Here is a 16,462-nt window from a genome sequence, read left to right as displayed (position 1 = left end):
CTGTTGCTGAGATTTTTGTCAGGAGGAATCTGAAACTTTGAAGATGCCACTTGCATCTTAATTGCCTAGGACAACTGGCAAAGAATGTGGCGCATTCTCTTCCTTGTTTAGCCATTCATAAGACGCAAATAATTATGTGAAAATTCACTTCTAAGTTTTGATGTGTTCTTGAGTCCCAAATTGCTACAAATTCCTCTTATATAACCACACCTCACCTCGTAGTAAGGCAAATAAACAGATGTGGTGGTGACTTTTATTTTCTCAGTGACCTAAAGAATGGAATGCTTCTTTAAAGCACTCAGAGAAATGACAACTTTGTACATATTTTAAAAAACTTAGCAGAAGCAAGCAGTATGACTGAAATACAATCTGATTTTTACTGGTTCAGGGAAAATGTATTTGATCACTGTAATCTGGAGATTATCTTTTTGTGGCTGTCAATGTCATTTCACAATCTGCGTGACTGAAGGAATTGTGCTGTTAAAGCCATTGCATGTTTAAACAGAGCATCACACCTGTGCGCTCCTGTACCCTAAGTCTGCTTGCAGGGTGATAGGAAGGGTAGGGAATGGAAAGGAAGGAGCTTCTTTGGTTGTATTTTAACTATATACATGGTTCCAGAACAACCTTGTCGTGGAGTTAGAAATAGTAAGAACTTGATTTCCCTGATGGTCTCAGTTGCTCTGTCTTGAAGACTTAGCAGTTTTCTGAGATGTCTCAGCTCAGGGAACTAACTAACTAACTAACTCTCTCCCTTTCTCTCTCTGCCTCTCTCTCTTTCTCTCTCTCTCTCTCTCTGCTTCTCTCTCCCTTACCCCCTCCTGTGTGTGTCTCTGTCTCTGTGTGTCTCTGTCTCTGTGTGTCTCTGTCTCTGTGTGTCTCTGTCTCTCTGTCTCTCTGTCTCTCTCTGTGTCTCTGTGTCTCTGTGTCTCTCTCTCTCTCTCTCTCTCTCTCTCTCTCTCTCTCTCTCTCTCTCTCTCTCTGTGTGTGTGTGTGTGTGTGTCTCTCTCTCTTCACCCCCACCCTCCTACGCCCCTACCCCCGCATGTGTGTGTCTCTGTCTCTGTGTCTCTGTCTCTGTCTCTGTCTCTCTCTCTGTCTCTGTGTTTCTGTCTCTGTCTGTCTCTCTGTCTCTCTGTCTCTCTCTCTCTCTCTCTCTCTCTCTCTCTCTCTCTCTCTCTCTCTTCACCCCCACCCTCCTACGCCCCTACCCCTGCATGTGTGTGTCTCTGTCTCTGTCTTTCTGTCTCTGTGTCTCTGTCTCTCTCTCTCTCTGTCTCTCTGTGTGTGTCTCTGTCTCTGTCTCTCTCTCTCTCCACCCCCTACCCCCTACCCCCACATGTGTGTGGTAACTGGAAGCCCTATTACTTGACCTTTTCAGAAGAAAGTCATCCATCAGCCCAGTGTTTTATAGCTCAGGGTAACTGAGGAGAGGTGCAAAAGAAAGAAAGGCGGGAAAGGCAGGCAAATGCTGTCAGTGGATCGCCTGGACTTCTGCTGCACTCTGAAGCAGGGGCAATATCTCTTTTTTCACAGAGAAGAGTCACTGTTTGGGGCAAAGTTTATGCAGTAGCTATAGTTTGCACATTTTTAAGGGAACCATAGTATTTCACAGTATATTATTAAGTCACATTCTACTCTTGATGGATCTTCTCTGCTTTGGCTCCAATCTGAGACCATTGTGAAGAATGCTATCATGGAAATCCACAAATTTCAGCTTTAGGTGTTGAGTACTCTTTCAAAATGGCTCTGCCTATTTTTACTTCTATCAGCAGCATATGAGAATGCCGATTTTCCCACAGATTTGCCAACACTTAATGCAATCTTTTTTGTTATCTGTTCTGGTGAGTTGGGAGTTTGGGAGGATGTGCTTTGCTGCTGTTTTGCTTGCTTTTAGTTCATGCAGTATTTCTTACATTTCATTGTTTATGAAGATGTGACTGCACTTGAGTTAAGTCATAGCTTATTTACAGAGTGTACTCATTTTTAATAAATACTAAGTTACTCTTTTAATGCATGATAAGCAGTGGATATTGGAAGGTGGCCAAGGTCTGTGCATCAGTTTAGGCTTAATTTATCAGCCATCTGAAATCATTAATTTTCAGACATGTTAGACCTCCTCATTTGTTCATTCTACAGATGAACTGACTGCAGACGTAGAGTCATGCCAGGTGCTTTGGCTGGGTCTCTTAGAAGAGCTAGTATGGTAACATTGCTCTGTCCACTCACGTGAGGCCCATGTCAGTTCACTTATTTCTTAATTATTGAGAAGTACATACTGTATGACAGGCAGGGGAAGGGTCTGTGGAAATCAGGAATATTAATAATCTAACGATTTCACTTTCATTTTCCAGGTTATGGCTTTCAGATCACAGCCTATTTCCTCAAGAGAGGGATACACCTTCGCTGTATCCAGAGCTCACAGAATACTGGTAAGGATCTGATTTCATGGATCAGGGTTTTACACAACTAGTTTGTCCAAAAGAGGGTTGAAAATTACAGAACAAATATCCCTATTTGCTTCTTTGACTACATCACTTAGTATTTCAAAACCTACTGATCCCTCATGCTCCGTTCATTGTGCTTACTGCCCATGGGAACAGAGAGCTAGACCACATTGGACTTCAGTTTTCTGGGGTGTCATAGCATTTTCATTGGGCTTTGAAAGTGACTCAGTGAACAGGTGAACTATGAATCATCCTGTCAGGGTGAGTGCACCACCGTAGCCTTTGGAAAAGGGCAAGACGAGTTACAAGAAAGCACTTTGGCAGCCCAGAGCCACCAAACGTTCCTCGAGTATTTAATGAGGCCAGCTCCCAACCTTCACTTCCACAAGTCATGGTGTGGACAGTGATGTCACGGCCACAGTGATGTCAGCCACAGTGAAGTAAGGCGAGGATGGCCAGTCTTTCTGAATAGACCTGACTGTAGAAAATGCAGCTCAGCTATTTTAGACTCCGTCATTGTGAATATAAGATAGGAAACAACTTAGAAACTGCCTTCATGGAAGTGTTCATGGAATATCCATGATTATCTGTACTTACTCAGCTATATTACCCTGTCTTTAAAAAGTTCTTTTTATTTTCTGTGTATGACATCTGCATGTACGTATGTGCATGTGTGTCTCACATATGGGCTTGGTGCCCTTGGAGACTAGAAGAGGCTGGGTCTTCTGAAACGGAAATTACAGATTGTTTTTAGCCACCATGATAGGTGCTGGGAATCGAACCCAGGTCCTCTGGAAGAGCAGCCAGTACTCTTAACCCAGAGCCATCTCTCCAGCCCCTGTACTAGCCACATGATGAGGGCCTCTATTTTGTTGACCTTACTCAAAAAGCTAACCTTTTATCTGTTACTATAAAATCTAGCTTTATATTCTGGTGAGGACTGATGTTGTTTAAATCTTTTAAGTATTAAAACAACACAAATCAATTATTATATAATCAAGTAAAGTGATTCAAAGGAAACTTTTGAATCGATTTGCTTATCAGAGTATTCATAATCTATTGCTCTTAGTTTTGAAAAGAAAATAGATGAAGTAATAATTTTGAATGTTAACTTTCATCTACTAAATAACACAGTGTACTTTAATCTTCTGATTTATTTATAGCGGAGAGAAAGGATAAGTAATGAATTCAATGGCTTGTTTTCCCTCCATAAAGTGGGACAGAGGCTACTTCCCATTTAATCCCAATCATTTATTGTAAGAATTAATACATACATATTAACTTTTTTTATAATTTTGTTCTTAAAATTTTTCAAAAAAATCTTCTGAGGCCTCCGTTCAGATGTAACATCTGTATAGGGTCAAAGTTTAGACACACCCATGACCCCTCCTGTAATGAAGCCTTTCTATGGGAGGCTCCTGTTGACTGAGACCAGAACAGCAGGTTGGGCTGAAGTCATGGAGGGTTCTGAATGCTTGGCACATCCTTGTTAAGGAGTGGGAGCCAAGTGAGGCAGGAGGGTGGAGCTTTTACTTAGAGCAGTTGACCTGTTGTGGTGAGATACAGCAGCGGCCCAGGGCTCAGGACAGAACCACTCCAGTAGCATCAGCTCTAGGTCTTGAGCTCTGACCTAGCCAAGTGGAGAAGGTGTTGCCTGAGTTCATGTTGTGTGTTCAATTAACACGTTTCTGCTTAACTAACAGTTGAACCAAACGGGGATATGTTACTGTCTCATTCAGTACTTCACATGCGGTATATTGAAAGGGATCACTTACCTGATTTATAACTCTGTCTTAAAAAGATGATCACATCTAAGAGGGAATCTTTCTGTTTTAGAGAAAAATGACTGTTTTATAGCAATATATGTATGTGTTTTTAAAAAGATTTGGGCAATGCAGCAAGTGCTAAGAGATGAAGAATCCCAACCATTCAATTCATATAGGTCTGTTCATATCTGTTACATATCACTCCAGACATAGTCCCACAGTTAGATGGTGTTTGGTGGAAGTACAGATGGACAGACAAGGCAGCTGAAAGAAGAAATGATGCAGATGAATTATCACTCTTATATTCACATCATTGACTTAAGGGGCCCTTATTCTGTGCCCCATTCATCCTTTCCCACTTGGAAGTAAGTGGCTTTACTGTCAGAATCTGCAGGGGTGGATCGCTGTGACGGCGGTCTAATGCCATCTCTACCACAGCACACTTAGACTAGCCCTCAATAGACCAGCCCTCAATTTCTAAGAGACACTGTTATTTTTCTCTCCTGAGCTTTGAAGTTTGCTCTCAGGTATGGTATTAGCCCTTTAGTTCTTTTCAAGAGCAACTGACTAGGAAGACATAAGGAAACTAACTAGGAAAAACAAGAACAGGTCACTTTTGACATTTGTATCTCACATTCTTCTTCTTTCTCTTTAAGTCTGTATGTTGATTAGAAAACATTAATAGTTCTTCCCAAATAGATGTTTTAAACAGAAAACAGCATACTAACAGAGAAGAGTTTTAATGGCCTGCCCAGAAGTTCCATGCACTATTATAGTTCAGTGCCTGGGGTGAGCTAGTTTGCAAACCCTTGGTTCTTCCTAGAACTCACTCTGCCGAAGTGGTGGGAGTCCTCTAGAGAGAAAGGAGACAAGACCCCAGTCACATATCTGTGCATCTTGCCATATGGAAAGTTAACAAAAACCTGGGAACAATAATTTCTATTTTCATGGTGTTGATACTTTTAGAAACTTGGGTTTCTTTGTTTTGTACAGAACTGCGTGTATTTCCTGAGAGATTTGTGGTCTGCGTTAGTCAGCTTGCATTTGGTCCTGATGCTTGGTCAAGCCAGAATGAAAAATCGGTATGTATGAAAACAATTCTGAAAGAGAATCTGTTTAGTGTTAAGTGACCTCGAGTGACTGTGTGTGTGTGTGTGTGTGTGTGTGTGTGTGTGTGTGTGTGGTGTGTGTGTGTGTATGTGTGTGGTGTGTGTGTGTGTGTGGTGTGTGTGTGTAGGTGTGTATGTGTGTGTGGTGTGTGTGTGTGTGTGTGTGTGTGTGTGTGTGTGTGTGGTGTGTGTGTGTGTGTGTGTGGTGTGTGTGTGTGTGTGTGTGTGTGTGTAGGTGTGTGTGTGTGTGTGTGTGTGTGTGTGTGTGTGTGTGTGTGTGTGTGTGTCCTCTGTTCGGCATGTTTTAAGACATCAGAGATGCCTTACCTCCTGTTTTGCATACTAACATTGATCACTTAATGAGTCGATTAATCAATAAGTTGGGTTTTTGGGGGTTTTTTCCCTCCAAATCCCTGAATATTTAGTTTGATAAGCAGTTATCTTATCACTTTCAACTTTAAATGAAGCAATGACGACACATCAGGAGAACCTTGGTGGTGTTTGTGATGGAATGTAAATGAGAAGAAGCAGAATCTGTGCTTCCACTGAAAGTTTCCACTGGGGTCACGGCTTCCGAGTTGTATCCCATGGTGAATCACTCACATTTTCCCTGAGAACTAGTGTTCTCCCCAGTGTATTATTTCATAGCTAATAGAGTTCGTTTTCTCTTGCTCTCTTTTCTCATGTTACGCTCAAGCTCAATCAGGGCCTTTCTTGCTCTGTCACCAGAGTTCTTTATTCAGACAAATAGATGTTGAAAAACTACTCAAAGTGCTGTGGCTTACAGCTGTGGCTTTTGATCTCAACATGTGCTCTTAACAGTGTCCCTGTCATGTGTATATGTGCCTTGCTTCAGTCACAGTTCAGTCTATTTAGCTTGTCCTTTAAAAAAAAGTCTATGGCTTGAACCATCCATGACAAGAAAAAAAAATATAGAATACATTAACCCAGCCATAAAGAAAGACATGATTATTATGCTTCTAAAATAATTTATGGAGATATTAGATTATCCCTGTTGTTTATTATTTTTCAACCCATATGAAATGTGAAATTTGGCTCACATAGTATAAAACCAGCTTCCTATTTCATCTTAAATATATAAGAAAAGTGTTTCAGAGCCTCTGTGAGATAATAAAGAGCCAGAAAAAAGTCAAGATCTGAAAATTCATACATGCATTTAGTTCCTTTGTTTTGAGCAGAGGATCCTTTCAAAAAAACAGTGCAACCCTTTTATTTCCTCTTTATCCATCAGAAAGACTCTGCATATGTACATAAAATAACATCAGTAAAGCAAATTTGGCAAAAAGCATTAAAAGTTTATTCTTTGAAATATTTCCAGGATATTACATTATCTTAGTATATTAATAAATACTGAAGTAATTCTGCTGGCATAGATTTTAATAAATATCACTTAACTGATTTTCAGAGCAAGAAAGAATTGATACATAGTTAAAAAAAAAACAATTATTAACTCTACCAGAATGTTATTGCTTGCAGATGGGATACAGGAGAAATCAGATCTTATATCTGATGTGTAATGTTAATACTTGATATCTTAAATTGTTAAGGAGGAATTAAACCACTGAATACGAATGAAACATTATCCCCTTAGGGGTCTAGTATTTGTACAGATGTACGTTTTCTGTAGCTGCTGTTATATAAATCCTGTAATCCCGGGGACTTCCTAGTTGCTGAGAACTTTCATTCTTAACCACCTGACCATTTCACATGGGACGGTCCATTCTTTCTTTGGCATGCTCTGGTTTGTAGTGAGCCCACTATCGAAGTGGACCGTGCTAGCTCACAAGGAGGGGGCTGTTTATATCACCCAAGTTCCTCACTGTTTTTTGTGGCTCTTCTTGGTTGTGTCGTCTCACTTTCCCTTCCACGTACACACTCTCCCAGCCACACGTGCAGGAGTCAGTACTGCCAACCAGCTCCGTTGCCACCCGTGTTCCAGCCTCAGCTGAGCACCTCCCCTCTTCAGGGCCTTCTCCCCACCACTTTCTCAGATATGTTGTCATAGAAGCTGTGAAATATCCAGGCCCTCATACAAATCCCTCATCAAGTCAGTCATACTGTCTCTCCACCACTGACATCTGACCTCTTTCGAGTCCACCTGTCTCAGCTATTTAGGGATCAATAAACAACCCTTCCCTTCCTGATGCTCCTGCCAGGGAAAGAGAGAAGAAATTAATTTTTATGATGCACTTCAGATACCCAAAGCTAGTGATCACTCCCCCACACACACCCCAAGAACTTGGATTTCTTTTCATTTTACAGTGACATTTACAAAGAGACATGATCCAGCTCATTCTCTCCTGGTAGTCATGCTCAAGGAACTTCTGACTAAGCAAGGCCTGGGAACTTGGCTCCCGTGTACCTATATTGGCAATAAACTACAGTTATTTTCTTACAATTGTTTATATAACTTGCTGCTGTGCATCCACAGATGTGATGAGGGGGAAGGGGTAATCTTGTACCTGAGAGCATCCACAGCCTCTCATTGGTACTTTGCGGAGTTTAGTTCTCCGTGCTCTCTGGACCACCTTTGTCTTATGTGAGAATTTGTTTGGAGATCTAGAAGCATCTACTGAACTTCTTTGCCAAGGGAGTCTTTCAGCCTCCAGACTAGGAAACCAGCAGTATTTGGTGTCCCAGTTCTTCAAGATGGCTGCATTGAAGAACACATACCAGATCAGGCAGCACAAAAGAGGCAGAGAAAGCCCCTTCCCTTACAGACCAGAGAAGCCTGGTCCCCCTTTGTCAACTCTGTCCATGTGGGGACAGACAGTGGGGACAGACAGTAGAGGAAGGTCCTCTGTGTTGCAATGGCCCTGTCCTGTGTCCATGTGCTTGGGATGTGGGAACTGAGCTGTGTACTTTGGGAGGCAAGGGCATTATTATGAAATGAGTCACTGTATTTTTCTTACTAGAGTTTCTCATAAGAACTCTGAAAGCTCTCGCAGCCTCTGATGTGACCTACTGCTGGATGGAGAGCCAGTGTTTCTGTTTTTGACAGCTTGTACCTTTGCTTCTTCTGTTCACTTTTCCTTAGCAGTATAAAGAACACAAGTCAGACTTTACTGTACTTCGTTATGTCTCACAACATTGGCTTCCCTTCTATTTCTTTCTTTCTCACCCCTCCCCCACCCCCGCGCCCCACCCCAAATGTAAGTCTCCTACGTAGAGACTGTTCCTTTTCAGTTGTAAAGCCCTGGAGGGTTAGAGAAATCTGAAGTTACCTCCTGGTCTCTGTGATTTCTTTATTGAAGCTATGTAAATAACCATGGGCCACTGTATATATCTGGGACATTTCAGGGTCATTGCAAAGCAGCTGTTGGATTGTGTGTTGGTTACAAGCCACTCCTAGTCTCTGGAGACCACGGTTCCCATCCACCCTGGCCATTACATGGAACAGAATGTTCTGGGTGCTGGATCTATATGAGGATATCTACTGGGTTTCAGTGACACAAAAATAAGAAAATGCTGTTGCCCTCTAGCTGTTATAGTCTGGTAGACTGGCACTACTATTAGCTGTCGTGGTCACCTAAAATCAGTCCCAGCCTGAAAGCTGTGACTTTAGAAAGAAAGCCCCAAATTTAGGCTTCCACTCTTTCTTTTCAGGCTGTAGTATGCCAAAGTCTGAGATCCCTTTTGAAATTAGAAACTGATTCTCAGTGTTAGTGCTGCCAAAAAGCAGATTTATGCATTCAGGTTTTTGGATTTTCCGTCTTGTCCTTCATCTGAGTTATAGCTGAGCTATGAAACTATCTGTCAAGATTTCATGTGTGTGTGCATGTATGCACATAAACACACACACACACACACACACACACACACACACACTATTGAAGGACTGAAAAGTCAACAACATTTAAACTCTAAGTTGAACATGTCTCTTAAGCCAGGCTATGTTAAAAAGAAAATCTTCTTCTCACTTATGAATGTGAGATTGAAGTAAAAATTAGTCTCAAGTAATAAACCACTGTAGATTGAGTTATATTTAGCGGGAGGCTTGTGTTCTTCAGCTGTGCATAGTCCGAGCTCTGCTGGCCAAGTCCTTCATGTGAAAGAGAGAGTGTCACATTATCTCAAAAATCTTTTCTCACATGGAATTTCTGTCAGGAAAAAAAAAGATGAAAATGCACTAAATAAGAATTTTAATGTGATTTTCACACAAGATAGACCTTTTAAATATAACAGTAATCTTGCAGAATTGAGTCATAGTTTAGGAAAGACAAACAGCAGTTATAAGAAAACATTTAAACATTTTAGGCCTTATGTTTTTAAAACAGGAGAAATATAATTTTTAAAAGGAATAGAAGAAATATACTACAGAAAAGTTTGAGTATTTTAGCTCTATGCCCTAATGAGAGGATAAGTAGTCCATGACTTTTCCAATTTTTATATGAAGTATTCTTGTCTGAAATTATACTTACAGTTCATGGGAATTACATGCAGCTGCCAAGATGTCCCAGGATACTTGGGAAAGGCCCTCAAGTTTGAAGGAAAGGCTCCATTTTCTAACTGCCCATTTTCTAATATTCCAAACTTGGTTATTCCTTAGCAAGTGGTTATCAAAATCCTGTGTGTTTGTTGCATCAAAAGATTAAATACAAATATGCAAAAGGAAAGTAAAAATTACCCTGACTCCCAGCTCAACCTTTGTTACCAATCTAATCTTTATTCCTTCAGACTTGATAACTGAGGTCAGTGCATATTTAATTTAGGTAGGACCCTGTTTATGTATGTTAGTCCACTACTACTTTCCTATTGATGGTCTATTGAGGATGTATTTCTATATTGTATCCTTATCGAGTAAGAATAGTAATTCTTTTAAAATAATAATAATAATTCTTAGTGAGCTTATCATTTGTCTTCCAATAGTGAGGCATTGATATGTGGCAGGAAGAGTTTGTGTCTTTTCCATAATGATTTCTACCATGGAGAATCTTGATGTTGTGTTTTTATATAAAATAAGTATTTTTTCCTACAGTTTATTAGAGAGGTGGTGGCATATTTTGTTTTTTGGTTTGGTTGTTGTTGTTGTTGTTGCTGTTGTTTCACCATGCTAATCGTGGAAAGCTAGACCCTGTTGCTTCTGCTGATGAGCTTCACCACCAAGATCTCATAGCAATCCCTTCTAGGGACTAAGTTTCCCTTTTGTCTCCTAGAATGAAATATTCGCTGATGGCACTATGACATTGTTGTTCTCCTATAAAATAGCTGTCATCGGCATAAGCTAGATTCTCACTACAGCAGTGTGTCATTAGAAGGCGTACTGGGACATCCTGACAGAAGACAAGACTTAAGCGCTAAGCTGAATATATATCTCTTAAGCCAGGCCATTGTTTCATGATAAATGATTCTCATGGTGCTAGCCACCTGTGGAGGCCGACTGCCAGTTCCTTTTCCAGGTAGCTGGGGTCAAGGCTTAGGACCAGAACATGGTCAACAGATAGTCAAGGGACACATTAGTATAGGGCCATCATCGTAGGACAGGATCCCTTAGCAGCACTCCTCCCACTGCTCTTAAAAGGACTGGCAGGTGGCTGATCTTAATGAAAATGCCAGTGATGGCAATAAAGATGTTCTTTATTGGCTCATTTCACTAGAATATGACACAGAAAATTAGGAAAATATTTCTCAGGGAAGATTGCTTTTAAAGATTAAATATTGTGCTGGGCATGGTGGCACACCCCTTTAATCTCAGCACTCAGGAAGGCAGAGGCAGGTTGACTGCTTTGAGTTCGAGGCCAGCCTGGCCTAGAAAGTGAGTCCAAAACAGCCAACACTACACAGAGAAATCCTGTCTAAAAAAAAAAAAAAAAACCCAACAATTAAATATTACATATTTGCTACAGAAATCTGAGGTCCTATTCTCCTTTCCTAATAGTGAAATTCTCCCAAGTTTTAACCAGTAGTATTGCAAATGAGGTATGTTGCATGTCATCATCTGAAGGTCCCCTGTCAACCACGAACTAGAAGACTCCTAAGAAGACTGATAATTAGCTAGGGTAATCAAAAATGACATATCTGGTCCTCAAATGCTCTGTGCTTGTTTTGCGTAGTGTTCCTTTTATGTTCAGGGGCATGAAATCTCTCCTCAGTGACCAGTTATACTGCAGATTAATCAGGAAAAACACAGTATGGAGTAGAACACAGGAAAAATATTGGAGTTAAAATATAAAGACTTGGCCTTGACCGCGACAGTCGCCAATCACCTGTTGGAGGACTTCAGACACCACACTTGGCTTTAGAAAATGAGCCCCTGACTTGGTACACAGAGGTAAATGTGATAAGTACTTTGGAAACCTGCTAAGTTTTCCTAACAGTCAAATGAGATAATAATTATGAAAGTGGCTTATAAACTCTGAAGCACTTATGAGCACTAATTATTATTACCATTGGTTCCTTCTTCCGCAGAGAAGAGTTAATAGAAATGTCACCGGGCTAGACTAGTGGGTGATGATGTGTCTTCTTCATGGTCTAGAAATTAGAGTAATGCATGGTACCACCCATCTGCATATAGTATTCTCCCGAGAAGTCAGGCCCTTTTCTTTGTGTGCCTCTATAATTACAAAAACTGCAAAAAGCTAGTAATCAGTCCCCACGTACTTAGCGGTCACATAGAGCTCTATTGAGCAGTTAGAGACTGCCCAGATGTCGGTCACCCTGCAGAGATGAGACGCTGGAGGGGAATCCCGCTCATTTCTCCAAGGTCTTGGGAGCTGGGAGAGAGCAGACTTTTCAGGCCTGAATTTCTAGGTGTCTTCTTCCACAGAACACCCACAGTGACGGCACAGATGGAGTTCAGTGTGTGAATGGGTTACTTTTGGAAAATACATTAATAAGCAGATGATTTAGAATACACCATTCATTTTCCCAAGGAAACGATGTTGTGATAGGGATGACGTTCCTAGATAGGGATGACGTTCCCAGACAAGTCCACAAAAGCTGTTCCTATCAGGAGATATGAGTCTTGGAAAGAAGAGGTCTGACTGTCCGTGCTCAAGGAAAATAGCAAGAACTATTTCTTCCGTATCCCCAGGCGGAGGGCCAGGTCTAGAAAGCAATTTGCAAGGAGACAGACATCTGCGATGCTTCTCTCTGGCCTTTTGGCTCTTTCCCATTAATATCCTGGCTTCTTCAGCCTGCCTTTTAGCTGGTCCTTCTACCTGCGTCTGTGGAAGGCATCATACCCACCACTCTTCTTTCTGTCCAAGACCTTGAGGTCAAGCACCTGAGAAGTCACAGCAGTCTGTACCCTGAATGAAGGGCCAGCTGCTTGCTGAGGTTGCTGTAAGTTTGCAGCCATAGACATGGTAGTAGAGGAGGTACTTTTTTAACAAGGGCACCCCAGAGATATGCCAAGTTTCCCTAAGGTAATTCCCAGTGTATTTTAATATTTATCTGATCAAAGTTAATAAATTTTTTATAACTCTGATAGTATTCAGTAGGCCCCTATGTCATCCACAGACCCAAACCCATTATTTAAAAAAACAAAAGCAAAACACATCTTTCATCATACTTGTCAGCACCAGAGACTCAACAATAGCCTAAGATTGGTCAAGATTTATTTTTAAGTTCTCCAGGGTAGATGAATGTGAACTGGAAAATCCCTGTGAAGCATACACTTCCTGCAAGGTAACTTCCTTGATTTTTAGGGCCACATGCTAGAGTTGTATACAGAAGCTTCCCAGTCCCAACTTTAAAAGAGAAATACTGGGTTTTCTTGAGACAAGATCTCATGGATCCCAAGTTGTCCTCAAACTCACTGTGTAGCTGAGGGTGATCTCTCGACTCTGCTGCTTCCGCCTCCTCAGGGTTGGGGCCACAGGTGTGCACCCCCATGCCCAGATTATGTAGTGCTGAGGTTCAAACCTAGGGCTTTGTGAATACTTGGCAAGCACTTTATCTAAAATGAGCTACATTGTCAGCCCTATAGAATAACACTGTTAACTTATTTCAAAGGAAATGTCCATAGTATCTGTGACTAACCCTGGCAGCAGCACAATCCACAATCCAGCCTTTCTTAGAAGCAGAAGAGAGAAAGGCTTGGAGGAGGGACTTGAGGACAGAAATCTGTAGAGAAAAAGACCCTCAAGTGTGGGAGATGGGCAGATGACTTGCCATCACTGCCTCCTGGGCATCTAACACAGTTAACAGCTGCTGATCCCTGTCCCACCTTTTCTACCCATGTCTACTTCCACTGCCCTTAGAAAAATGCCTTCGGTCATGTAGAATTCATCAGGTGCCACCTCCCTGTTTGTTTTACTCCATTTTGTTTTCGTTCCTTTGAGTCTATGCTGATACTGAAATTACAATGAATGTGTCTCTCCTATGCCCTCTATCTCTCCCCCTTTTATTTCTTTAACTTATTGCTAACTAGTTTAAGAAAGCATTAGAAAATGAATTTTGGAAGATGTTTTCTCGATGGTGTTAGGACCCGTGCTTGGCATGGCCATGCACACTGTGGTCTGAGATGGTGTATTCTCATGTCTGAGCTTCCTTTCAGCTGCCTCTCTATAACCACTCAGCCTTCCATACTATACTGTGCCACAATTTAATTACGCAGTTGTGCCTGAAAGCCAGCAGGCACTGCAGTAAAGTAATATTACATACTTCAGTGCTCTCCGCTCTATACTTTAATACTGTTACATGTTCTCTAAATAAACTGATATGATATATTATACTTTTACTCTGCTCTTAATGTTTATAGAAGGTGTTGTTGGCAGAGTGCAGGGGCCTGGCACCTACAATAACTTCAGTATACAAGAAACTTGAGAAGAGATTCTGTGTGTCTTGAACCTTTTCGTTTTCAAGGGACAGACAGGACAACTCCAAATACCATCCAGGGCAGCAGGGGATGGGGTGTGGGGTGGGGTGACTGATGTCCCTGACAACTCCAGACTTTAGGTACAGTTTGATCAGAGACACATAGAGTATTCTGCAAACTGAGTTTCTCGCCACTGTGCCAGCCTCCGTGCCAGCTCCGTTTTCTGCCTGTATATGGTGGTTGGTGCTGGCAGCTCTTTTCTTCCCAGTGGGAAAGAGAACAGATCTCCACCCAAGACAGCTGAGCTGAACTAGTTTTATATCAACTTGACACAAGCTACAGTCATTTTGGAAGAGGAAACCTCAGTGAGAAAATGCTGCCACCAGATTGGCCTGTGGGCAAGCCCGTGGTGCATTTTCTTAATTGATGATCAATGTGGGGCAGCACACCTTACTCTGGGCAGGAAGCCACGGCAAGCAAGCCAAGAAGCAGCATTCATCCATAGATTTTCAGTTCCTGCTCTGACTTCCTGAGGAGTGTGAGAGAACTGTAAGGGGAATTAACCCTTTTCTCCCCACAGTGCTCAGGTCATGATGTTTTAGTGCAGCAGCAGAAACCCCAGTGGAGAGAACAGCCCTGACTTTTTTAAGCAGATGAAGAAATTGATCCTCAACAAAGATAAGTCAGTTTTCCAAATCTCTCACCCAGATAGTGACAAGAAGGGACTGTAGACAAGAAATTTTGATTCAGAGTCATCTTCCTTCACCTCCATCCCTCTATGACAGCAGAAGGTATGTGGCCACTCTGCAGAGAAGAGAAAGTGCTGCCTAGGTCAGCCCTACAGATGAGATGTTGGGAAAAAGACGTTGGGAATTGGGAATATTCAGGTATAAGAAGCATCTTTGCCTTTTTACCAACTCGAAGTTATTTGTGAAACCATCAGGGGTTGTATATTTGTTTGTTTTAGTCAATAATGTCATGAAAAATAGTGCAACACTTTGCCATTTCCAGAGTGCTGCATACACTTCTCCACGCTCACAAGCAAAACTGAAAGCAGGTCTTTGGGGTTGTAAAGCTGGCCCTGGACAAGCCAGTGTGTGACCTTCACCTCTGTGCTCTCTGCCATTTGATTTGCTGATATGCCCTGGACAGATCTTCTTAGCAGATCATGAGAAAGGAGAAACAGTGACTTTTTGAGTATGCCTAAGACTGTATACACATAATACTTGGTGAATTGTTCCCTTTTAAAATATAGTTGAACTATTATTTTAACTAAGGGTGAATAAAATAGAATAAGAAGATACCCCATTACATTTATAGTGAGAAACTGGATTCATCTCTAAAAAGATGATAGTGGTGACAAAAAGATATTATATTAATTAATCCCATACAGTGGGGGAGGGGTTGAGGTGGGATTGTACTCTCCTCCTGTGGCATATTTTACAATCTTGTGAACAGCAGTGTGGTGACCTAGCCCTTGTACAGGTTTTCAGACATGGTCATGAGATATACCAAGAGTTCCAATCAACAAAGAGTAGGATGTGTGTGTTCATCATGCATAGGCATGATCAATGGTTTGACCTGCCCCCTCCACACTCATCTTATCCCCTTTCCAACCTCAACTAATGTTGAAGTTCCAGTGTTTCTAAGTAAATGCTAGAGAACCAGCTACAAAGTTTTCCCAAAAAAACTACATTAGTCATCTAGTCATTGGCATTGCTACCTCGTGCCATTTGTTCATGTTGAATTAGTTCCTGACCGTCAGCATCTAGCCCTGGGCTGTGCTAACAGGAATAAAACCTGCCTCATTGGGCTGTATCGGGAGTGACACTGGTGTTTGCCTCCATTTCTTTGCTTTTCCTTAATGAAAAACCCTCCCAACATATTGTTTAGGCCTGTGCTTACCAATGTGGCTTCCAGTGACCACCTTCTGCCTTTAAGCATTAGACAGGCAAGTTGGAAATTATCGACTCTGAATAAAGTTCATACACGCTACTATAGACTTGGTGCATAAAATGGCTTGGTATTTTTATACTGATTATATGTTATAATGTTTATATGCATTGTTAAATAGTACATATTGAAATTTAATTTCACCAATTTTACTTCTTTAATGGGATATAGAAAATTTCAAGTTACTTGTACAGCTCATATTATATTTGTACTGGAGTGTTCTGGCTTATCTCAACTTTCCTCCACCTATAGTAGGTGGTTACATCTCAGCACTTTACCCAAAGCAGCTACTAGATGTCTAAGAATCGTTTGATATTTTCGCTTGTGCTCAAAAGGCTGCATTCTATTCATGTTGCTTTCACTGGTGTTTGATTTCTCTTCTTTTCTTGCCTCTGGGGACACTGG

The 16,462-nt window shown here is 41.4% G+C and overlaps 1 protein-coding gene across 5 annotated transcripts in view; it reads left to right on the top strand.

Moving 5' to 3' along the window:
- Positions 1 to 16,462, top strand: part of SLX4IP (SLX4 interacting protein) — a 166,411-nt gene that overhangs the window by 140,392 nt on the left and 9,557 nt on the right. For all 5 annotated transcript variants that reach the window (XM_084777610.1, XM_084777607.1, XM_084777609.1 and 2 more), the window contains 2 exons: positions 2,355 to 2,432; positions 5,207 to 5,295. In XM_084777610.1, coding sequence (XP_084633736.1) covers positions 2,355 to 2,432; positions 5,207 to 5,295 — 167 coding nt within the window. The remainder of the gene's footprint in view (positions 1 to 2,354; positions 2,433 to 5,206; positions 5,296 to 16,462) is intronic.

This window comes from Acomys minous (assembly GCF_964271855.1).
Source record: "Acomys minous genome assembly, chromosome: 3".
Lineage (NCBI taxonomy): Eukaryota > Metazoa > Chordata > Mammalia > Rodentia > Muridae > Acomys > Acomys minous.
This window is presented reverse-complemented; position numbering and strand designations above follow the sequence as displayed.